Raw genomic sequence first — 24,261 nt, forward strand, 5'->3', positions numbered from 1 at the left:
CTTTTTAAAATATGATTTTTTATGTTTATGTCTTTTCCAATTTGAAATGAGTTCATTGTAATACAGCTCTGTAAAGATTATTTGTTATATCCCTTTAATTTAAAAAAAAAAAAACACTTTTTCATTGATCTATACATAAACGCTCCTCAATTGATAAGTTTGTTGCTGGTGTTTTAAGTCCCTGAGTTGAGTAATCAAAGAGAGAAGCAACCTAGAAGTAAGGAGAAATTTCCTGACACTTAGTACAATTAATCAGTGGAACAGAAGTTGCCTCCAGAAGTTGTGAATGCTCCCACACTGGAAGTTTATAAGAGGATGGATAACCATTTGTCTGAAGTGGTGTAGGGTTTCCTGCCTAAGCAGAGGGTTGGATTAGAAGACCTCCAAGGTGCCTTACAACTCTGTTATTCTGTGTTTTATGAATTAGGTATGTCTAGTTTAATGAAAAGAAGGACCAGGGGAGACATGATAGCAGTGTTCCAAAATCTCAGGGGTTGCCCCAAAGAAGAGAGAGTCAAGCTATTCTCCAAAGCACCTGAAGGCAGGACAAGAAGCAATGGGTGGAAGCTAATCAAGGAGAGAAGCAACTTAGATAGAACTAAGGAGAAATTTCCTAACAATTAGAACAATTAATCAGTGGAACAGCTTGCCTCCAGAAGTTGTGAATGCCCCAACACTGAAAGTTTTAAAGAAGATGTTGGATAACCATTTGTCTGAAGTGGTGCAGGATTTCCTGCCTGAGCAGAGGGTTGGACTAGAAGACCTCCGGGGTCCCTTCCAATTCTGATATTCTGACCCACAGAGGAGGACACCCCTCCTCACACACATCTGCCCTCTCTTACGCTGTTAAATGGAAAATCAGGCAGAAATCCCAAAGGAAGGGTGGGAAGTCCCACAGCACAGAAAGGCTAAATTGGAGTTCCTTGAAGGACATCTTGGATTTTGGAGTCTGCTTTCCCTCCCCTAGTTCTGCACCACAAGAAAAAGAAAATGTTCATTCCAAAGAGCATTCGGTACTGTCCAGAGTGACGAGGGAAGTTGTCCCGTGGGCCCCACGTGAAAGGGAGCGGACCCTCTGCGAAGCCATCCTTATCCTTTGGGTGGGCGATGTATCTCCTGGTTGATCCAACTGATGTAGTTTGTCACCTTGGTGTAAACTCCCGGCTTCATGGGCTTGCCACAGCCATCACCCCAGCTGATGATTCCATACAGGTAGAATTCTCCGTCCCTTTCACAGGCCAAGGGACCCCCCGAATCTCCCTGGGACGCAGAGGAGAACATGAAGGTAAACAGAAGAGCTATGCAACGTCACAAATCTCAAGCAACCTTTTTTTTCTAACTTTTTTTAGTTTGTTTATAAATTTGTCTTTTACATCCATAAGTGCTTTGCGAACAGTGGCTGGGCCCGTGATGGCGAACCTGTGGCACGTGTGCCCAAAGTAGCACGCGAAGCCATGTCACCCGGCACACGCAGCCTTGCCCGTTTGTCTTCTGGGTGCATGCACGCAGGACGATCAGCTGGTCTTCGTGTGCCCGGCAGTGTCAAAAACTGGCCTGCGCATGCGCGCCAGCCAGCTGATCGTCGGACGTGCATGCATACTAGAACCCAGAAGTTTGGCTTTTGCAGAGAGCAGCTCTGACAAGCGTGTGCGTCATTTTCGCACAACCGGTACTTGGCGCCGAAAAGATTCTGTTCTGACCGAGGCTTCCCAAGAGCATGAAGCAAACTCCTTGTCCCGACAAAACCCCCTTTTATTCATTGACTATGAATTCTGTTCATTCCCATTCAGCAAAGTCTTTCAAAGGAGTCACGGACCTTCTCTGGCTTGGAGAGCTGCCAGGCCGATATCTGCAAAACTTGGCAAGGAGTCTTGGAGAGTCACGAACCAATTAAGCGAACTAATTGTCTCCTGCAAACTCCACTCCCCTTTTGCTCCTCTTTTATTTCCTCTGGGAGGGGCCATTCACCGTCCACCTGTGGCCTTACTCCCAAGTCGACCCCTGTTCTTTAGCTGTTCCCTTTGTCTGGCAACTCTGCGCATGCGCACACTGGGAACAGGCTCCAGCTGTTCCTCTGCCTCACTGATGTCTGACTCCAAAGGCAGCTGATAACTGTCAGACGGCTCTGGCCCCCTCTCTGCCTCCGACACAGAGCCCTCCTCACAGCCTTCCCCAGACTCCAGGACTGACCCATCTTCCTCCTCAACCTCCTCACTGTCCGAATCTGCTGCCAGCTTCACTGGGCACTGGTGGGCCACAACAGTTTCGCCATCACGGGTCTGGGTCAATTTGCTTACACATAATAATATTTATCCAATTTCTAACCGCTACCTCTATTATCAAGCCATTGATAAAGCAAGTTCCATGTTAGTAAATATTTCATATCTCCTTTATCTTTAATGTCAGCCTATCTATTTCTGCACAATCTAGTGTTTTTTTTAATTGCAGTCTCTTCTGTAGATGGAGGAGCTACGCAATGTTGCAAATCTCACCCAACTGGGGTTTTGGGGTGGGTTTTTTTTTTTTTGGTAACTTCTAATGGCACCTACGTTTCAGCAGTGGGAAACCGGATGGGAAGATGCCTCAGAGCACCTGAAGAATCTCAGTGAAGATGGAAACGGTCCCCATGAATTGGGAAAAGGAGGATCCTGGAAACCCCATAATTTCGGTGACGGGGAAAAATTTGGCTGCTGAGTGAATTGTTTGGCCGCTCAAGAGCTTTTGGTTAAGGTCAAAGGTAGAAGACAATGAAAAACAATGAAAAAAAATTGGCTTTTTTGGCCCATGTCAGAGGGAAGGAGGTCTGTTGATACGAGAATACATAAAGTGCAGAGGGCAGAGCCTCCAAACTCTTGTGCCCCCACTCTTGTTCCCTGAGGGAGCCCTGTTCAAGCTGAGCAAGAGCCAACAGCTGGATGCAGCTGGGAATTTTTTTAGAAAAAATCAAAGTAATACAAAGGCCCAAGGTTGGCTCAACAGAGGGACAGGTCAGCTTTCCTTCCTTCAAAGACTTCCCTAAAATGTACAGTTCAGAACTGGAAGCAATATGGTTGGTTGGGAAGGAGGGTTGGAGGGAGGGAATAAAGGAATAGAAAAAAGAAATAAAGGAGGAGGGAGCGAGGAAATAAAGAAGTAGAAAAAAGTGAAAGAAAAAGGAAGGAAGGAAGATGGAGGAAGGAAGAAAGGGAGGAAAAGGAAGGAAGGAGGGAAGGAGGGAGGGTGGCAGGTAGGCAGGAAGGAAGGAGGGAGGGAGGAAGAAAAGAGGGAGGAAGGAGGGAGGGAAAGAGGGAGGTAGTAAGGAGGGAGCAAGGGAGCAAGGAAACAAAGGGGGAAGGAAGGAGGGAAGGAAGCAGAAACAGAGGAAGCAAGGAAGGAAGAAAAGGGGAAGGGAAGGAGGGAGGGATGGAAGGGAAAAAGGAAGGAATGGAAGGGAGGAAGGATGGTAAGAAAGGAAGGGAAAGGGAAAGTGGGAGGGAGGAGGAAGGAAGGAAGGAAGGATGGAAGGAAGGAAGGAAGGAAGGAAGGAAGGAAGGAAGGAAGGAGGGAGGGAGGGAGGGATTTTTGTTAATGGCCATCATAAAATGTGGAGAGAACCAGCCAAAACTCCAGGGTAGATATACTATATACCCACATACTATGGAGTGGTGAGGCTGCCTAGAAGTGGAGCTCTTACAGCCTCACAATTAGGAGGCTGTGAGTTCGATCCTAGGTAGAGGCAGATATTTCTCTCTTTGGGCACAATGAGAATATATCTGCTGAACAAAACTCCGTATTGGTGACAGGGAAGGGCATCTGGCCAGTAAAACAAATCTCTACTAACTCCATTCAGTTGCCCAGATTCCACCCCACAAGGGATTATGGCCTCATTAAAAGACGATGATGATGATATGTGTGTGTGTGTGTGTGTGTGTGTACTATGGCCTCATGATCATATGCTGTCACAACCACCCACACGGCTAATTCCTGCAGAAACTCAACAGGATTACCTGGCAAGCGTCTGACCTGCCGTCAAGGTAACCAGCGCAGAACATATTTCCGCTGATTTCCGCTCCGTAAACGTCGGCGTTTTGACACTTGTAATCTGGGATAATCGGAACTAATGCTTCTTGCACCACGTTGGAGTATCTGGATGAATCTGCTCAGATAAATGTCGAGATAGAAAATAAGTCCGAGGAGCAGCAAGGCCCCCCCTGAAAAGGGCGTTAGCTCTGTGGCAAAAGCGGAAAAAGGACACCCGCAAATAGAAGGAATGGGACAACTCAACGTGATCAACTTGTCATTGTCAACTTGCCATGGGACAACTCACTACAGGACAATCTAATAATTCAATTATTTAAAATAAATATTTTAATTTTTGTCATTCCAATTTCATTTAGTCCCTCCTTTTCAGTAGTGGGATTCAAATTTATTTTACTACCAGTTGCGTGGACATGTCTTGGTGGGCATGGCAGGGGAAGGATACTGCAAAATCTCCATTCCCTCCCCACTCCAGGGTAAGGATACTGCAAAATCTCCATTCCCTCCCCACTCCCCTCCCCAGGGGAAGGATACTGCAAAATCTCCATTCCCTTCCCACTCCAGGGTAAGGATACTGCAAAATCCCCATTCCCTCCCCACTCCAGGGGAAGGATACTGCAAAATTCCCATTCCCTCCCCACTTCAGGGGAAGGATACTGCAAAATCACAATTCCCTCCTCACTCCAGGGGAAGGATACTGCAAAATTCCCATTCCCTCCCCACTCCAGGGGAAGGATGCTGCAAAATCTCCATTCCTTCTCCACTCCAGGGGAAGGATACTGCAAAATCCCCATTCCCTCCCCACTCCAGGGGAAGGATACTGCAAAATCCCCATTCCCTCCCCACTCCAGGGGAAGGATACTGCAAAATCCCCATTCCCTCCCCACTCCAGGGTAAGGATACTGCAAAATCTCCATTCCCTCCCCACTCCAGGGGAAGGATACTGCAAAATCTAAATTCCCTTCCCACTCCAGGGGAAGGATACTGCAAAATCTCCATTCCCTCCCCACTCCAGGGGAAGGATATTGGAAAATCTCCATTCCCTTCCCACTCCAGGGGAAGGATACTGCAAAATCTCCATTCCTTCCCTATCAGCTGGGACTCAGGAGGCATAGAATACATGGGGGCGGTGCCAGCCAGAGGTGGTATTTACTGGTTCTCCGAACTACTCAAAATATCTGCTACCAGTTCTCCAGAGCTGGTCAGAAACTGCTGAATATCTCCTCTGCTCCTTGGGCATCCTTTCTTTAATGATTTTATTCCACCATTTCTTTGAGATTAGTGTAACTCTTTCCCACAGTGAGTCGTCCCACAACAAGTTGACCATGGTGAGTTGGCCACAATGAGTTGGGCACAGTGAGTTGGCCATGCTGAATGTCCTAGTCCCCCCCACAAGAGGCCCCTGGGTCCTCCCCTCACCCATCTTTAAGCTGTGGTCATGAAATGAGGCACCTCCCCCCCATTCTCCTTTTCTGCACCCCCATTCGGCAACACACTGTACTCTCATTAGATACACCATCTCTGACCCAAAGACCACAGAAAGGGAATGTTGTGGACAATTATGCATCCCCCAACCATGTGAATTCAAGGACCCAAGTTTAAGTGTCCGGTTGGGGCACAGAAGCAATAGTAGTAGTACTTAGAGTTATATACCACTTCACAGTGCTTTTACAGCCCTCTCTAAGTGGTAGACTATTGCCCCCCAAAATCCGGGTCCTCATTTGACCAATCTCGGAAGGACAAAAGGCTGAGTCAACCTTGAGCCGGCCAGGATCGAACTTCCTGGCTGTGGGCAGAGTTTGCCTGCAATGCCGCATTCTAACCACTGCACCACTCCAGCTGTATTGAAAACATCACCTATATAAAAACTGAGTGTGATCTGCAGGCATCATGAAGATCAACGGTGGTATTCAGCCAGTTTGCACCGGTTCGCATGAACCGGTAGTGGAAATTAGGCCGGGGTCACCAGTAGTGACCGCTGGCTGGCCATGCCCCTGAACCAGTCGCCCGGTCACCGCTCACTTAGATTAGGCCATGCGTGGGTAGAAAATAAGTAGATAGGTAGAAATTCAATTTTTCTCTACCTTTTTCTGTGTGGGGGGGGGGGCTTGGGGAGGGTGTCATGTGACTGAGTGGGCGTGGGCGTGAGTGACATCAAGTTGGCCACGGCCACTCAGTCACATGACCCCGCCACCTAGCCACGCCCACAGAACCAATAGTAAAAAAAAATGAATCCCACCACTGATGAAGATCGGGTCTAGTGTCAGCTGGAACTCCTGGCAATAGGGGTGATCAGCTTCCCCAGCGGTCATCTCTTACTTTCATGCAAGTATCCCCATCCGACAACATAGCATTTGTAATGATCTGGAAAGGACATGGAAGCTTCTGGCAGGCAAATGGGTTGGATGAATCGGGATCTCACTGCACAACGTTGCTTGACTTTCTTGAGTTTAATTAAAACTGCAAGAGAGGGGAAGAACAGGTTAATTGTGTAAGAGAGTGAATTATCATTAGATTGCCTTCTGCCCATTTGTCTGAAATGGTACGGGGTTTCCTGCTTGAGCAGGGGGTTGGACTAGAAGACCTCCAAGGTCCTTTCCAACTCTGTGTTCTGTTCTGTTCAGTTCCGTTCCATTCTCTAATTTATTCTCTTCTCCTCTCCTCTCCTTTATTCTACTCCTACTCTCCTCTCCTCTACTCCTACTCCACTCTACTACATTCCACTCCACTCCTTTCCACTCCACTCCGCTCTACTCCTATTCTATTCTACTCTACTCTACTCTTACTCCTATCTACTCTGTTCCACTCCACTCTACTCTGTTCCACTCCATTCTATTCTACTCTATTCTTGATCCAATAAACAGAATTTAGTCTTTGCATCAGGGTCCCCAACTCCAGTCCATGGCCCAGTGCCAGTTCGCAGCCTGTTTGAAACAGGATCACAGAAGTGGTGCCCAAGAGCGTGTACACTCGCGCAAAGCTGTGTTTGTGAAAGCACTGTGTGTGCAAAACCATCCCTGAAAAGGTTTGGGACCGCTGCTTTATGCGGCAGTAGAGGCAAGAAAAAGAGCTCACCAATATCGTTTTCAGTTGGGTTAAAAACTGAGTAGTCAGGATGCAGGATGTACTTCTCGATCTTAAATTCTTGAGTGACGTCTGTTGTTCGGTTAAAATAATGTTGCCCCAAAACCACATGGATGGTTGAAGTTAGCGGGCTGAAGGAAATGAGAAAGTCATGTGAGTGGCAGCTTACCCTGAGCCTTCACCTCACCGTCTGGGCAGTTGATCCAAAATTTCTCAGAGCCAAAGGCAAAGATAAGGATGCCAGCTCCAGCATCCAAAGTGAAGGAAATAAATAATGTTATTCTTTTATAAAAGTTATAAATGTATCCATAAACTATAGAGTTCATCCTGTTGCAAATTAACCACCAAATGTGCTTAATAAAACAGTACGTGATGACCTGATATAACTACCGTATTTTCTGGAGTATAAGACACACCTTTTTCTCCCCTAAAAGAGGGTGAAAATTTGGGTGCGTCTTATACACTGAATGTAGCCCCACCTACCCATCAGCCCCCACCCTTTGGCCTCTGCCTCCAAGCAATTTACCTCTTTGCAGCAAACGGGGGCTTACGGAGGCTGCAATAGGCTATGGCAATTCCTGCAGCCTGAAACAGCTGATGATCGGAAGAAATTTAAAGTGAAACTTGCTGTTTGCTCTACAGGGCAAATTGTTGGGAGGCAGAGGCAGATTTTTTTTTCTTGTGCTAACCAGGCGTTTGCTGTTTGCTGCAAGGGGGCAAATTGCTGGGAGGCAGACACAGATTTTCCCCCTTTGTTTTCCTCCCCAAAAGCTAGGTATGTCTTATACTTCGGAGCGTCTTATACTCCGAAAAATAGGGTAACTTTCTTTGAAAACAGAAACATATGCCCGAGGCAAGGCCACCATTTGGTGAGATAGGAACATTGGCCACCTAAGGCGAAGCCATAAGGAAACAAAGAGAAGATAACTGGGATTCTGCAGGAAGGGTCATGCTGACCTTTAGTAGTGCAAAATGACTTCAAGAATGACTTAGGAGAAAGGGAGAGTTTCTTCTTAGGCGTGGCATGCGTTGCTTAGGGACTATAAATTGTATAGTTTGAAAACTGTTTTTTGCTCTACTTGTTCTCAATCCAACTTGGGAAGAGACTCCGAGGCCGCCTTTACAAACACTTTCAAAATGAACTTTTGAATTGTAAACCAGACTTGTTTTCCTCCATTGTGAGGATGTTTGGGTTTTACAGCTCAAAAAAGATTTCTGCCTCTGCAGAGGTTTTCCCTGGGCCTAACCCAGAAGGTCCTTAGATGCAGCCTTCCCTTCCTGCTTCTGAGCAATGGGGCTCCACGCTTCCCCTTCCTCCTTGCTTCAGTCCTCTTGGAAGCGGAAGAAGGATGCAAGCAGAGGTGGCCATAGGGTCGGGTTGTTGCGGCAGACTGTGGCAGGAAACCTCAGTCAGCCTAACATAGGACGCGAGACCACAAGGTAAAAGAGAAACAGGTTTTTAATGATGCATCAGAGTTCAGAGCGTTTAACACTGCAAAGTCTGAACTGTCCTGGGTAGGCCAGGACAGAACTTTAATACCCCTTCAGACGTTTTGGGGGTTCCATAGGCGTGTTTGTCCAAAGGAAAAAGGAAGGTCAAGGGGAGGTACATTCGGTCAAGGGGAGGTATATTTTAGATTCATCATCATCACAACTTTTACAGTAAAATGTTACAAATATGCTCCTTGACATTTAACAAAAACAGAAGTGAATTTGTTGATTACAAGAAAAGAGAAGTTGAAAATGCTAACATTATACAGAAAAACAGAAAAACAGAAATAATGTGTTAGCCTAGGCGATCTCTACATAAAGGTGAGTAAAATGCTAAATGCCACTTCCCTATTTCTTATCTTACCACATCTGTTTTTCTCTGTGCCCTTCCATAAAGCGTTTCTTAAGCTATGTGTCACTAAGATGTGTAATTTCCTATGCCAGCTACAGAAGTCCTCTTAATATGCAGACTTAATCCATGTTTTTATCAAGGAGTTTTATCAAGGAGTCTAGGGGCTCCTATACCCTTCAAATGAGGGGGTTATTTACCTGCTGCCTCAGGGTCAAAACATAAAAATGGCCACCACGACCACGCAGCACAGGTTAAAAGGGGTTGGAGTGAAGGTTGGGGGGGGGTGCCATCTGGCATTTTTCTGCTGCCCTCCTGCATATAACTCTGCACTCAATGGGGGCAACTGGAGGAGGTCCCTGTGAGCAGGAGCAAAGAGAGGAGGAGGGGGAAGAGGAGGAAGAGGGAAAGGAGGAGGAGGGGGGAAAGAGAAGGAGGAGAAGGAAGGAGGAAAGGAGGAGGAAGAGGAAGAAGAAAAGGAAGAGCAGGACAAGGAAGGGGGGAAAGAAGGAGGAGGAAGTGGAAGAAGAAGAGAGGAGGAGGAGGAAGCTGGAAAGAAGGAGGAGGAGGAGGAGGAAGAAGAAGAAAAGGGAGAGGAGGAGGAAGATGGAAAGGAGGAGGAGGGGGAAAAGGAAGAGGAGGAGAAGGAAGGGGGAAAGGAGGAGGAAGAGGAAGAAGAAGAAGAAGGAGGAAGCTGGAAAGAAGGAGGAGGAAGGGGCAAAGAAGGAGGAGGAAGATGGGAGGGAGGAGGAAGAAGGAGAGGAGGAGGAAGATGGAAAGGAGGAGGGAGAAGGGGGAAAGGAGGAAGAAGAAGAAGAGGGAGAGGAGGAAGATGGAAAGGAGAAGAAGGGGGAAAGAAGGAGGAGGATCAATGAATTGAGCAGCGTTACCTGTTAGCGAAACAGTGGGCCGATGTGACCAGCCAGCAGGAGCGAATAAGGCTTCCGGCACAGAAATTCCCGCCCACGTTGATGCTAGCCAGCCAGGGGTAGGATCCTGGCAAGGCAGAAGACCCACCCACAATCCTGGGTCTTACAAACTTCTGCTTCTTGTGCCTCCTCCCACACGACTTCTTGACCGCGGCAAACTCAACCTCAGCTTCTGGGGGAACGTCTGGTGGTGGTGGTGGCTGCCTGCGCCCACTTTCTGAAAGAAAGGAGGGGATAGGGGATCTCTTTATTTCCTTACTGGATTCTCCTTCCGTTTGTTTTTCAAAATGTTATGGTAGTGGGGGTTCGGGAGGCGTGATGGCTCAGTGGTTAAAGTTGCCGAGCTTATCAGCTGACTGCCCAGGTTCGAGGCCCAAGCGCCACGCGACAGGGTGAGCTCCCGTACTTGTCTCAGCTCCAGCCCACTAGAAGTTCGAAAGCATGCAAATGTGAGTAGATCAATAGGTACCACTTTGGTGGGAAGATAACAGCGTTCCCTGCCCCTTTGATGTATAGACATGCTGGCCACATGACCACGGAACGGTCTTCGGACAATGCGGGGTCCTTTGGCCTAGAAACGGAGATGAGCACGGGACCCTAAAGTCGGACACAACTGGACAGTGGACCTTTTACTGTTATTCTAGAAGGGAGGGACCTGTCCTTGCTAAGCCTTCTGCAATACAGGCAGTCCTCAACTTATAACAGTTCATTTAGTGACCGTTCAAAAGATGTGACTTATGACCGTTTTTCAGAGTTACAACCTTTGCAGCATCCTGATGGTCACATGATCAAAATTGAGATGCTTGGCAACTGGTTCATATTTACGACAGTTGCTGTGTCCCTGGGTCATGCGATCCCCTTTTGCGATCTTCTGACCAGCAACGTCCGTGCGGAAGCCAGATTTGCTGAACGACCACGATCGACGTTGCAACGGTGGCAAGAAAAGTCATAAAACAGAGCCAAACCCATTTCGCAACAGAAATTTTGGGACCAGTTACGGTCGTAAGTCAAGGACTACCTGTAATGAAGAGAGACTGACCAAAGGGATGGTATTGGCACAAAGATTGATATTGACGTGACACTGATTGATAACCAGAGGTGGTATTCAGCAGGTTCTGACCAGTTCTGGAGAACCGGTGGCGGAAATTTTGAGTAGTTTGCAGAACCGGCAAATATCACCTCTGGCTGGCCCCGCCCACATCTATTCTCTGCCTTCCAAGTCCCAGCTGATTGGGAGGGAATTAGGATTTTGCAGTAATCTTCCCCTCGAGTGGAGAGGGAATGGGGATTTACAGTATCCTTCCTCTACCACACCCACCAAGCCACGCCCACCAAGCCACACCCACCAAGCCACGCCCACAGAACCAGCAGTAAATTTTCTTGAATCCCACCACTGTTGATAACTATTTTTTTTTATTTTAAAAAGTTTACATTTACTTAAGGACACATCTGCCCATCCTTGAGCTAATTTCGCGGTACAACGTAAGTTGGAACCTGCAGCTGACAAGTTACTTACGGCATGATGACACATCGCAGTATCCCCAAGACAGCCTGCCGTCCTTAATGAAATAGCACCACGGCTGCTCGTCCCCATCTGGACTTCTAAGGCATTGGAAAAAGTGAAGGAATTCACTCTTTGAGTAACCTGTTGACTTCCAGGCTCTCTTTCCTCTGGTTTTGCTAGGAGCACATCCTTCAAATGTGGATTTGATTTAGGATTTGCTAATGTTAGAAGGAAGGGCGGGTGTCAACTTGGAAGTTGGCCTGAGCGAGGCCATTTTCTAGCTTCAGCGTTGCCACACTAGAGCTGAGGGTTAGGAAGGAGGGGAGTAGAGATAGAGGAGAGAGGTTTGTAGCCAAAGCAAAATATTTTCTCTTGGGAACCAAGGTCATTCCCACAGATGGTCAGAGAGAGGAGGAGTGACATTATCAGGCAACCAGAAAACACGATGATTGAACCTTGTGACTGACTGCTTGGTGAAGGGGAGAAATGTGGAGATACGGTACTAAATGCCTCTGTCTGGTTGACAATCTGAACAGGGTCTTATTTTGGGGGTAGGGCTTATATTATGAGCATCCTGAAAATCATGCTAGGGCTTTATTTTCCAGCTGGGTCTTATTTTGGGGACACAGGGTACTCCAAACTGTTCTTGCAAAGGAGTTACTCCTCTGGCATCTTACCGGCAGTAGGAATGTGAGCCCAATCCAAGCTGCACCGTGTTTGTTTGAGAGTCCTCGTAGGAGAAGAGGTCGGAGGTCCATGGGAGACAATCATCTCCAGAAATGGTCTTCTTGGCCAGGCCCAGGTAATCGGTCGCATTCCCCCGATAGCAGCTTTGACTTGGAGCTGACGAAGAAGGAAAGGCAAGAGATTCAAGTCAGTCTCAAAAATCGATCAGGCCCTCATTAATCAAGTCCCAATCAGCAGCTTTACCCCATTGATCCATAGTGCCGGTTATTCCAAAGCACCAAGGAGCACCAAAGGAACAATGGATGGAGACTCAATCAAGGAGAGAAGCAACTTGGAATTGGGGAGAAACTTCCTAACAATGAGGACAATTAACTGGCGGAACAGAAGTTGCCTTCAGAAGTTGTAGGTGCTCCAACGTTGGATGTTTTCATGAAGAGATTGGACAACCATTTGACTCAAATGCTACAGGGCAGCGATGACTAACCTTTTTGTCATCACGGGCCAAAAGCGTTCATACCAATAATGCAACGTACATGCAACACCCCCCGTGCATCCCTATGAATGCGGGCGTGACCCCCCATGCCCCGTTTTGGGCCTAGCAGGCCTCTCTGCAGCCTCCTGGGACCAAAAATGGGCCACAGGGGGAGCGCCGCTCCCCTGCACTCCCCCCGCCTTCTCACTCCTGCACACGTGACACCCCCATGCCCCGTTTTGGGCCTAGCAGACCTCCGTGAAGCCTCCTGGGACCAAAAACGTGGTGGGGTGGTGGGAGGCTGCACATACCCCCACCTCTGCGCATCCACGCATGACCCTCAGCCCCCGTGCGAATCCACGCACATACCGGTTGGAACGAGATCCGGAATCCACCACTGGTGTGTGTGTGTGTGTGTGTGTTTGCATCCTTTCTTGGTAGTAGTACAGGTAGCCCTCGACGTACAGCAGTTCATTTACTGACCATTCAAAGTTACGACAGCATAGAAAATTTGACTTAGGATCGGTTTTCACAGTGACGGCCATTATTGCATCACCACAGTCAGTTGCTCTAAATTATGGCCATTGGTTCCTATTTACAACAGTCGCAAAGTCCTGTGGGGGGGGGGGCACGTGATCCCCTTTTGCGACCACCTGACGAGCAAAGTCAAAAGGGGGGAAGCCAGATTCAATTCACAACTGTGTTCCTAACTTAGCAACGGCAGTGATTCACTTAGCAAAGGTGGCACGAAAAGTGGCGCAATGGGGCAAATCGCACTTCACAAACCTCTCCCTTCACCACAGAACTGTTGGCCTCGACTGTGGCCGTAAGCGGTAGAATTGGAATTCGCCACAGGAAATTAAACCCTCTCACAAGCAAAGTTTTTTGTTTTTGTTTTGTTATGTTCTTTTGTAAACAAAGTGTTGCCCGGTTTAACTCCTTTAACATTCTCACATATGCATAATTCATTTTACATTATATTTCAATTTTCAATTGTAGCTGTATTATTTTCTTCCCATATTTTTCATCTCAGACTTAATTTTTTCTTAGCGCATAAACAATGTCATTATTTGCCCCTTCAGAAATAAACCAAGTTTGTCATTTAATTTTTCCATCTATTTTCTATAGGTAGCATATATCCTCAAATTTAGTTTTTATACAATAAGCTTTTTAGTTAATTACTTCCCACAATTAATAATGTTAATATATTTCCCTCACAGATCATTACCAGGATTAACATATTTCATTTTATTCTACTAATCCCCTGTTCTTAGATATTTTTCCCCCTTTTATATAGATTATGTCTTTTCTTCTCAATCTTTTCTATCACTTTTCAATAGTTTGTTTGAATAATCCTCCCCAGGATTTCTCTTTTTCACCTCCCACTATTTCTCTCTTTATTTTTGGCTACCGTATTTTTCGGAGTATAAGATGCACCTTTTTCCCCTCAAAAAAGAGGCTGAAAATCTGGGTGCGTCTTATACACTGAATACAGGATTTTTTGCCTCCCTAAACCCCGCCCCCTTCACCAAAATGGCCGTGCATAATTTTTAGGAGGCTTTCAGAGAGCTCCTGTGGGCTGGGGAGGGCAGAAATGAGAGAAAAATGGGCCATTTTTTGCTCAATTTTGCCCCCCCGCAGGAGCACTCCTATAAGCGTCCTAAAGGCTATGCATGTCCTTTTTTGACAAAAAATGGACCAATTTTTGTGAAAAAGTGGCCATTTTTTGCTCATTCCCCCCCCACCCGAGCACTCTACAACCCTCCTAAAGGCTATTCATGCTCTTTTTTGGGGGGGGGGAAATGGGCCCATTTTTGTGAAAAACGGGCCACTTTGGAGAGGTTTACAGAGTGCAAAAAACTTTCTTTTTTAATTTGCCTCTTCAAAACCTTGGCATGTCTTATAATCCGGTGCGTCTTATACTCCGAAAAATATGGTAATTCCTTTTTGGGATACCATTTCCCCTTTTTCCTCTCTGCTCTTTCTGTGCCTCTGCAAATCTCGATAAAATTGTCTAACTGGGAAATTAAACCTTCTTGCAAAGAGGGCGGCTGCAGACCAGAGATGAGTTGCTCCCAGTTCAGCCCGGTTCGGCCCGGTTCGGCCGAACCGGTAGTGGAATTCAGGCCTGGGTCACAGAACCAGCAGCGACTGAGGCCTGCCACGCCCCCAAACCAGTTCCCTCGCTGCTGCTGGGCCGGCGCCATTTTGGTTTTTAGTGTCTGCGTGTGCGCAGTTGACTTTCAATTGTTCTGCGCATGCGTGAAGAACAATTTACATTGCAGAGTGCACATTTGTGCAGCGCGTGTTGCAAACCAGTAGTGAAACCGATAGCAACCCAACCCTGCTGCAGCCCTCGTGATTAAAAAAAAAGAAGGTAAAACCAACCCAATAGGACACGACGTTTCACTTCCGGTCACAACTGTGGGGAGGAGAGGGGGCTCACTCACCCACGTTGCAGTGTCTCCCTCTGAAAAGGTGGTTGCAGACGCAGATGGTCCTGTCCGAGAAGAAAGTCCTCCTGCAAGAGCGGCTGCCCCAAGGCAGGCAGGGGTCGGAGGGACAGCCTGGGGGGGGGGGGAAAGCCAAGCACAGGCAAAGGGGGCCCTTAAAACCGACATAAAAATACGAAGCAGGAGAGCTACAGCTTGAACTGGTGTTCGTGTGGATTATTATTGAGGCTTCTGTAGCCACGATGAAGAAACGTTGGCAGAATCCTCACCCGCAGAAGAGGGTGAGGACTTTTCACCTTAAATGTCGGGAAACAGTCAGCCAGTAGTGAAATGTGGCATTTCTCCTGTTTCCTTCCTCCCTCCCTTCTTCCCTTCCTTCCTCCCTCCCTCCCTTCCTTCCCTTCTTCCCTTTCTTCCCTTCCTTCCTGTCTTCCTTTCCTTCTTCCCTCCCTCCTTCCCCCTCCCGCCTTCCTTCCCCTTCCTTCCTTCCTTCCTTCCTTCCTTCCCCTTCCTTCCTTCCTTCCTTCCTTCCTTCCCTCTCTCCTTCCTTCCCTCCCTTTCCTTCTTCCCCCCTCCCTCCTTCCTTTCCTTCCTTCCTTTCCTTCCTTTCTTCTCCCTCCTTCCTTTCCTTTCCTTTCTTCTTTCCTTCCCTCCCACCTGCTTGAGCAGAGCGTTGGACTAGAAGACTTCCAAGGTGCCCTTCCAGCTCTGATTGTTTGATCTCTTTGCAATGCATCAAAGGAAGCAGTCTAATGACCCTTCCCCGCAATACCTGTATACATTTCTGGATGGCAGTCGGTTGTGCTGTTAACACAGGTGCATCCTTGTATTGAGCCTTGGTAGATTCTGGCCCACCTGTCTCCCAGCTCAAAGTATTCGGACAGAGTCTCATCAAAGCATTTCGCTGCAATGGAGGGAAGCGTAAAAGCCTTTAGCCTGGACCACAATTTCTGCCTTCAGAGCTGGACTGTCACTGTGTGACAATTTAACAATTCAATTTAATCATTTAAAGTAAATTTAAAATATATTAATGTTTGTCATTCATATTTCATTCTGTCCCTATTCCACCATTTCTTTGATATTAATGTAACTCTTGTCCCTCGGCGAGTTAGCTGTGGCAAGTTGGCTAGGGGTGTTGGCAATGATGAGTTGGCCATGGTGAGTTGGCTATGGGTGTTGGCAATGATGAGTTGGCCATAGGGAGTTGGCTATGGATATTGGCCATGGTGAGTTGGCTATGGGTGTTGGCAATGATGAGTTGGCCATAGGGAGTTGGCTATGGATATTGGCCATGGTGAGTTGGCTATGGGTGTTGGCAATGATGAGTTGGCCATGGGGAGTTGGCTATGGGTGTTGGCCATGGGGAGTTGGCTATGGGTGTTGGCAATGATGAGTTGGCCATGGTGAGTTGGCTATGGGTGTTGGCCATGGTGAGTTGGCTATGGGTGTTGGCAATGATGAGTTGGCCATGGGGAGTTGGCTATGGATATTGGCTATGGTGAGTTGGCTATGGGTGTTGGCAATGATGAGTTGGCCATGGGGAGTTGGCTATGGATATTGGCCATGGTGAGTTGGCTATGGGTGTTGGCAATGATGAGTTGGCCATGGGGAGTTGGCTATGGATATTGGCCATAGTGAGTTGGCTATGGGTGTTGGCAATGATGAGTTGGCCATGGGGAGTTGGCTATGGATATTGGCCATGGTGAGTTGGCTATGGGTGTTGGCAATGATGAGTTGGCCATGGGGAGTTGGCTATGGATATTGGCCATGGTGAGTTGGCTATGGGTGTTGGCAATGATGGGTTGGCCATGGGGAGTTGGCTATGGATATTGGCCATGGTGAGTTGGCTATGGGTGTTGGCAATGATGAGTTGGCCATGGGGAGTTGGCTATGGATATTGGCCATGGTGAGTTGGCTATGGGTGTTGGCCATGGTGAGTTGGCTATGGGTGTTGGCAATGATGAGTTGGCCATGGGGAGTTGGCTATGGATATTGGCCATGGTGAGTTGGCTATGGGTGTTGGCAATGATGAGTTGGCCATGGTGAGTTGGCCATGGTGAGTTGGCTATGGGTGTTGGCCATGGTGAGTTGGCTATGGGTGTTGGCAATGATGAGTTGGCCATGGTGAGTTGGCTATGGATATTGGCCATGGTGAGTTGGCTATGGGTGTTGGCAATGATGAGTTGGCCATGGTGAGTTGGCTATGGGTGTTAGCTATGGTGTGTTGGCCATGGTGAGTTGGCTATGGGTGATGGCCATGGTGAGTTGGCTATGGGTGTTGGCCATGGTGAGTTGGCTATGGGTGTTAGGTATGGGTGTTAGCCATGGTGAGTTGGCCACGGTGAGTTGGCCACGGTGAGTTGGCCATGGTGTGTTGGCCATGGTGAGTTGGCTATGGGTGTTAGCTATGGGTGTTAGCCATGGTGAGTTGGCCATGGTGAGTTGGCCATGGTGAGTTGGCCACGGTGAGTTGGCTGTGATGAGTTGCCTGTGGGGAACTGTCATAGACCCAGTGGAGAATCTCAGCTAACCAAATGTCCATGACTGTCCATCTCCCACAGCATCCAATGATGACGCTTCCAATGATGGGAAGCGAAACGTCTTGTTTTTTTCCTCAAAAAATATATATATCAATCCTTTTCAAAATAAAAACCACTTTTGAGACTCAGCTTACCAACTTCACACTGTCCCCCCATGAATTCTGCAGGACAGACGCAGCGCTGAGAACATTGGTCACATTCCCTGAAACACGTGCCCCCATTTCTACAAGGGTTACGTCCGCAGTCGTGGGAAACGTCTACACAGAAAAGCAGTCAAAGAGCAAATCAAGAGAGGCAACAGCAGACGGGCACCAATGAAGAGCAGAAAAGGAAGGGGGACTTTTATGTGACACCAAGCCAGGATCAGACCTTAGAGGCCAGGTAGAGAGATCTCCTCTGGGGTGGTTATTCACTGCTTGATCTCCTCTCCCTGTGGATCCCTTGACCGTTTTCTCTTCAGGAGTTTCCTTGCCGTGAGAATTCTAACTCGCGTCCTTCTTTTTAAAATAATTTTTACTGAGGAAGTTTTCTCGACAGTGCAAAAAAAAAAACAGTACAAATTTTGAATGGAAGAAGAATAAAGAAAGATAATAAGGAGGGAAGGGAATAGAAAGGGAAAAGAAAAGAAAGGAAAGCAAATAAAGAATTAAAATCTGACTGGATTGTTCCACATCGTTTTTTTTGATACCTTGGGGTTGATAGACTTCATACTCAGGTTTGGCTGTCGTCTTAACGCCCGCTGTTATTTCCTCCTAGGAAGCAATTTGTCAAGAGTAAATTGTGTGAGTGGTTGACTTTTTTTCATAAACAGATCCTCCGTCTCTTGCTTTCTCTCTCTAAAATTGAGAATGGTAGGTAAATACAGGTAGTCCTCGCCTTACGACCACAATGGAGGTCAACATTTCTGTTGTTCCTGTACAAAGTCATAAAGGGCTCCAAAGAGTAAACAGTATTGTTGTTGTTTTTCTTGGAAATTGAGAGCCGCGGAGCTTTTGTAAAACTGGCAAGACAAAATTGCAAGTCGACGTATTTTCCAAAGCAGGGGTCATCAACCTTCCGGACCTCAGGGACCGCTAAATTCATAATTGTAAGTCCCGTGGACCACTAATATGACGGAATGGAGTCCTTCAAGCACTTAGCTTGGCCGCCTGTTAGCGGATAGAAGCGCCTGGGATCAACTCTAGATTTGCTGTCCATTGCAACTAGGAATCTCTCTTTTTTTTAAAAAAAGTTTTTATTAAACACTTTAAACTTTGAAAGCAGGAAAAACAACAACAACAAATAAAGAAAAAACAAGACACACATAACAATGCAAAGTAATTTTACAGCCTTCTGTATCGGTTTACATATTTAGCTTTTATAGTTCTCTATTCTACATTGCCTTCCTATCGGTTTTAACATCTGTAGTAGTGTAATGACAGTTGTACTAACAATTGCAATAATATTAATTGTTCATATACAATACAATACAATAGTAGAGTTGGAAGGGACCTTGGAGGCCTTCTAGTCCAACCCCCTGCCTAGGCAGGAAACCCTATACCATTTCAGACAGATGGCTATCCAACATCCTCTTAAAGTCTTCCATTGTTGGAGCATTTACAACTTCTGGAGGCAAGTTGTTCCACTGATCAATTGTTCTCACTCTCAGGAAATTTCTCCTCACTTCTAAGTTGCTTCTCTCCTTGATTAGTTTCCACCCATTGCTTCTTGTTCTGCCCTCAGGTGCCTTGGAGAATAGCTTGACTCCCTCTTTGTGGCAACCCCTGAGATATTGGAAGACTGCTATCATGTCTCCCCTGGTCCTTCTTTTCATTCAACTAGACCTACCCAGTTCTTGCAACCGTTCTTCATATGTTTTAGTCTCCAGTCCCCTAATCCTCTTTGTTGCTCTTCTCTGCACTCTTTCTAGAGTCTCCACATCTTTTTTACATCGTGGCGACCAGAACTGAATGCAGTATCACCGTTATATTTGCATTATGGTCAATAATTTAAGTTTGATAGTAATTAGTAACTTTGGTTATTTTTTTTATTCAATATTAGTTTTAAAAGAGACTTCTATTTCCTGTTTTGGCTTCTGTTTTCTAGCCACTTATACATTCTATTCCGTATTTGATAATAATCCAATTCTTCTCTTTCTCTTAACTCCAAAGTCATTTTGTCCATCTCTGCACATTCAAGAACCTTTCTAATTATTGTTTCATCTGCGGATGTATTGATTCATTTCCAGTTTTGTGCAAAGCAATCCTTGCAGCTAGGAATCTCAAATACGGCCAAGAATGAATGTTTGTCTTATAGCCAGCCTAGCTGACAGTTTTACGTGTCACTCACTGAAGCGCCTGGACTCCCAGGGAGGGAGGGAAGGGCTGCAGCTACTAAACAGGTGACCAAGCTAAGTGCCTGAAGGACCCCATCCCGTCAGTGAGTGGGCGTAATTGTGTAGGCGGGCCGTATGTGCCCCAGGGGACGTAGTTTGAGAATCCCTGATTTAGTGCATTATTAAAAAATGCAAAATATTTTTCTGTGGCTCTCCAGTTGGTGATTACTGCTCCAAAGTACCTGAAGGCAGAAGAAGAAGTGACAGATGGAAACTAATGAAGGAGAGAAGCAACTTAGAACTAAGGATAAGTTGCTGACAGTTAGAACAATTTACCAGTGGAACAGCTTGCCACCAGAAGTTATGAATGCTCCAATACTGGAGTTTTTTAAAAAAGAGATGGACCACAGTTTGTCTGAAATGTGTAGGGCCTCTTGTTTGAGCAAGGGGTTGGACTAGAAGACCTCCAAGGTCCCTTTCCAATGGTATTATATTATGAAGTTATGGGTGGGCTCCATGCCTAACAAAGAGAAGGACTAGGAGTGACTTGATACCTGTCTTCCAATACTTAAGGGGTTGTCATGGGGAAGAGGAGGTCAAGCTGTTCTCCAAAGCAATGGATGGAAAACTAATCAGGGAGAGATAGAATCTAGAACCAAGGATAAATTTCCTGGCCCTTAGAACAATCAGTGGAACAGCTTGCCACCAGAAGTTGTGAATGCTCCAACACTGGAAGTTTTTAAGAAGAAGAGATTGGACAACCATTTGTCTGAAGTGGTATAGGGTTTCCTGCCTAAGCAGGGGGTTGGACTAGAAGACCTCCAAGGTCCCTTCCAACCAATGGTGGGATTCAGATAATTTAATAACTGGTTCTCTACTCTAATGACTGGCCCGAAAAACGGGCAGGGGCAGGGCCAGCCAGTGGTGGGATTAGCCAATTCGCTGAACTGGGCAGCATTTTAACAACCGGTTAGCCCGAACCGGCTGAATCTCACCTCTGCTTCCAGCTCTGTTGCTATTCAACTCACTTATTATCCTGCTTTTTATCCTAGTTTGGAAGGTGACGTTCCCAAGCCAGCCGAAGGATGCCATGGCGCATTTAATAGAAAGAGGGTGAAAGAAAGAGAAGGTCCTGCATAAAAGGACCTCAGAGGAGAGCAAGGTGAAGATTCCAACAAGTTGCAGAGAAAACCGATCCTTACAGTAGTTTGTCCCTGCAATCTCTTTCCGGAGATTGCCGGAATCTCTCTTGCTTTCTTCTGTTTGGTCAATCAATCCTACATCACATCATCAAAGCAATTGGGAAAGAAGGGGTGGGAGAGGGATTCCTGAAACTGTTGTGGCCTGATTTGGACAGTGAGGAGGTTGGGGAGGAAGATGGGCCAGTCCTGGAGTCTGGGGAAGGCTCTGATGAGTGCTCTTGTGTCGGAGGCAGAGAAGGGGCCAGGGCCGTCTGACAGTTATCAGCTGCCTTCGGAGTCAGACATCAGTGGGGCAGAGGAACAGCTGGAGCCTGTTCCCAATGTGCACATGTGCAGAGCTGCCAGGAGAAGGGGACAGCTAAAGAACAGGGGTCGACTTGGGAGTAAGGCCACAGGTGGACGATGAATGGTTCCTCCTAGAGGAAATAAAAGAGGAGCAAAAGGGGAGTGGAGTTTGCAGGAGACATTTTAGTTCGCTTAATTGGTTCATGACTCCTTGCCAAGTGTGGCCTTCAAGGACCATATTGTTGTGATCCCCAGCAGAGCTGGCAGCAGATTCGGACAGTGAGGAGGTTGGGGGGAGGAACATGGGCCAGTCCTGGAGTCTGGGGAAGGCTCTGATGAGGGCTCTGTGTCGGAGCCTGTTCCCAGTGTGCGCAGGCGCAGAGTTGCCAGGCGAAGGGAACAGCTAAAGAACAGGGGTCGACTCGAGAGTAAAGCCAGACGATGAATGGCTTTCTTTAATCTCTTTTAGGGAGAGGTTCAAAGGATGAGGAAGACAATTCTTCCAGACAACCCCAGAACAGAAGGTCTTAGGGGCAGGGGCAGGACTGCCACCAGGTTGGTCCTCGACTTACAACGCTTCACGTAGTAACTGTTCGAAGTTACAACAGCACCAATAAAAATGACTTATGACCGTTTTCCACAGTTAACAACCTCTGCAGCATTCCTTTGGTAAAGTGATCCAAATTCAGAAACCTGGCCACTGACTCATATTTATGACGGTCTCAGAGTCAATGTCATATCCCATTTTGCAACCTTCTGACAACAAAGTTAATGGAGGAAGCCAGGTTCACTTAACGACTTACTCAGTACTGAGGCAAGAAAGGTTGTTAAAATGGGGCAAAATGCAATGTCCCACTTAACAACAGAAGTGTTGAGCTTGCTACCTGCTTCATCCAATCTTTCCTAACATTCCGCATACTCCATTTCCAGTTTTAAACCAGGTAGTCCTCGATTTATGACCGCCATCGGAGTCCAACATTTCTGTGGCTGAGGGAGACGTCAGTCAAGTGAGCTTTGCCCCATTTTATGGCGTTTCTTGCCACCGTAAACCGGTTGTTAAGTGAATCTGGCTTCCCTGTTGATTTTTGCTTGTTGGAAGGTTGCAAACGCGTATCACGCAGCAGCACCCCTTCCAAGACACTGCAACCATCATAAATAGGGTGGGTCGCTAAGCCTCTGAATTTTGATCATGTGACTACAGGAATCAGGGGTGAGTTCCGGCAGGCAACACTGCCAGTTCGCTCGTATGCGCGCATGGGCAGTGCAATAAAAATTGTCCTGGGCATGCACAGAAGCAAAAAACAAGATCGGCGCCACCCGGAGAACCGGTTCGGGGGCGTGGCAGGCCTGGGTCACTGCCAGCTCCAGCGATCCAGGCCACCAAACCACTAACGGTTCAGCTGAACCGAACCGAACCGATCCAAACCGGGATGCAGCAATGCTCAGGTGAAAAACAATTGTAAGTCACTTTCTTCACGGCCCTTGTAACTCTGATTGGCCACTCCCTGTATCTGCTGCCATTAGCAAGATCTGGGTCTCTGTAAGAAGGAGAAGCTCTTGGCCACAAGGATCCATTTCTTGGAACTTGTCGTTCCATTCCTGATATCGTCACCAAAGCTCTCATTTTTCTGACTCCGGATTCAGCCAGGAAAAGGTTAAAAGCAAGCAGATACAAACAAACAAACACACCAGTGGTGGGTTCTGGATCCGGGTGCAACCAGTACAGTGCAACGGGGCCGGGCATCCAGCACATGAATGCACGCAGCGCACATATGCGTATTTAGAGCCCACGACGCCTCCACGACGCTCCAGATGCTCGGCGGAGCATCGCACAGGCGCCATATGCTCCGTGCATGTGTGCGGAAGCGCCGAAAACCTCAAATACCAGTAAGGCGCGTGGGTGGGCCCTCCAGAGCACTGTACTGGAACGATACCTGGTGCTCCTGGCAGGCACCGGTTCTCCCGTACCGGGACGAACCGGTCATAACCCACCACTCTCTCTCTCTCTCTCTCACACACACACACTTACTTACCGGCCTAGTTGTAGTGTCCCTTAGACCCAAAACCAGAGCGAGCGTGATGGAAAAAATGTAGATTTTCATCGTCTTCTCTTTCACTAATTCCCCCCCCCCCCCTTTTTTTAAAGTACCAAACTATCTTGGAATTTTTCTGGAATATCTCAGGGCGGAAGGATCAAATAGGAACTCCAAGCCACATTGGGGTGCATGCAAATTTGTTTCCTTTTAAGATAAGTTTAACTCCTGCCACTACTTCAACGAGGGTTAATCATTCACCCGCTCACCTACCGATTGATCGATCGATCGCGGGAGAGAAACGGAAGCCAAAGAAAGCAGGCTGCAGAGCATTGGGGATGATCAATATTTGCAGTAGGCTTCCTTTCCCTGCTCCACTTGTTGAGAATTAACAAGCCCAACTATAGGGCCCCGGTTGAATAACGCAGCCCGAAGAGGCGAAGTTAATTTTAAAAGATAAGTTTACTCTTAAATTAAACCATTCAATTTACACACAATGGACAAAATGAAAAGCTTACAGACAAAAACCAAAATGTCCAAAAATGATATGCATCCTCTTCTTCCTCCTGAATTCCAGAACGGGGTTCGAATTCTGCTTTGGGGGGGCGGACATAGGGGCGTGGCATGGCCCAACATGTAATGCCAGAAACTTCCAGTTTGCGGTGAATGACCAGTGAGTTGTGATCCTTCCCATTAAGCAGACGTGATCAGTGGTGAAGTTTTTTTTACTACCAGTTCTGTGGATGTGACTTGGTGGGCGTGGCAGGGGAAGGATACTCCATTCCCTCCTCACTCCAGGGGAAGGATACTGCAAAATCCCCATTCCCTCCACACTCCAGGGGAAGGATACTGCAAAATCCCCACTCCCTCCTCACTCCAGGGGAAGGATACTGCAAAATCC

The 24,261-nt window shown here is 47.2% G+C and overlaps 2 protein-coding genes across 4 annotated transcripts in view; one reads left to right on the forward strand and one right to left on the reverse strand.

Annotated features, from left to right (window-relative positions):
• The window catches only part of MSANTD1 (Myb/SANT DNA binding domain containing 1), a 108,293-nt gene that overhangs the window by 12,251 nt on the left and 71,781 nt on the right, over positions 1 to 24,261 (forward strand). The gene's annotated exons all lie outside the window — the stretch shown is intronic.
• On the reverse strand, positions 526 to 23,586 carry HGFAC (HGF activator). Of its 3 annotated transcripts, XM_081959003.1 has the most exons (13): positions 23,361 to 23,586; positions 18,215 to 18,278; positions 17,661 to 17,783; positions 15,759 to 15,890; positions 14,984 to 15,100; positions 12,052 to 12,217; positions 11,387 to 11,472; positions 10,340 to 10,441; positions 9,832 to 10,087; positions 7,093 to 7,232; positions 6,337 to 6,477; positions 3,987 to 4,135; positions 528 to 1,260 (listed from the first exon to the last, which is right to left on the reverse strand). In XM_081959003.1, exons 1-13 carry the CDS (start codon positions 23,427 to 23,429, stop codon positions 1,090 to 1,092), a joined length of 1,716 nt encoding a protein of 571 aa, XP_081815129.1. In that variant the 5' UTR covers positions 23,430 to 23,586; the 3' UTR covers positions 528 to 1,089. The 3 variants fall into 3 exon arrangements, with proteins under 3 accessions (XP_081815131.1, XP_081815129.1, XP_081815130.1); XM_081959005.1 differs by lacking the exon at positions 14,984 to 15,100 and having other exon boundaries at positions 526 to 1,260; XM_081959004.1 differs by lacking the exon at positions 10,340 to 10,441 and having other exon boundaries at positions 529 to 1,260.

This window comes from Natrix helvetica, assembly GCF_964273705.1.
Source record: "Natrix helvetica genome assembly, chromosome: 7".
NCBI lineage: Eukaryota > Metazoa > Chordata > Lepidosauria > Squamata > Natricidae > Natrix > Natrix helvetica.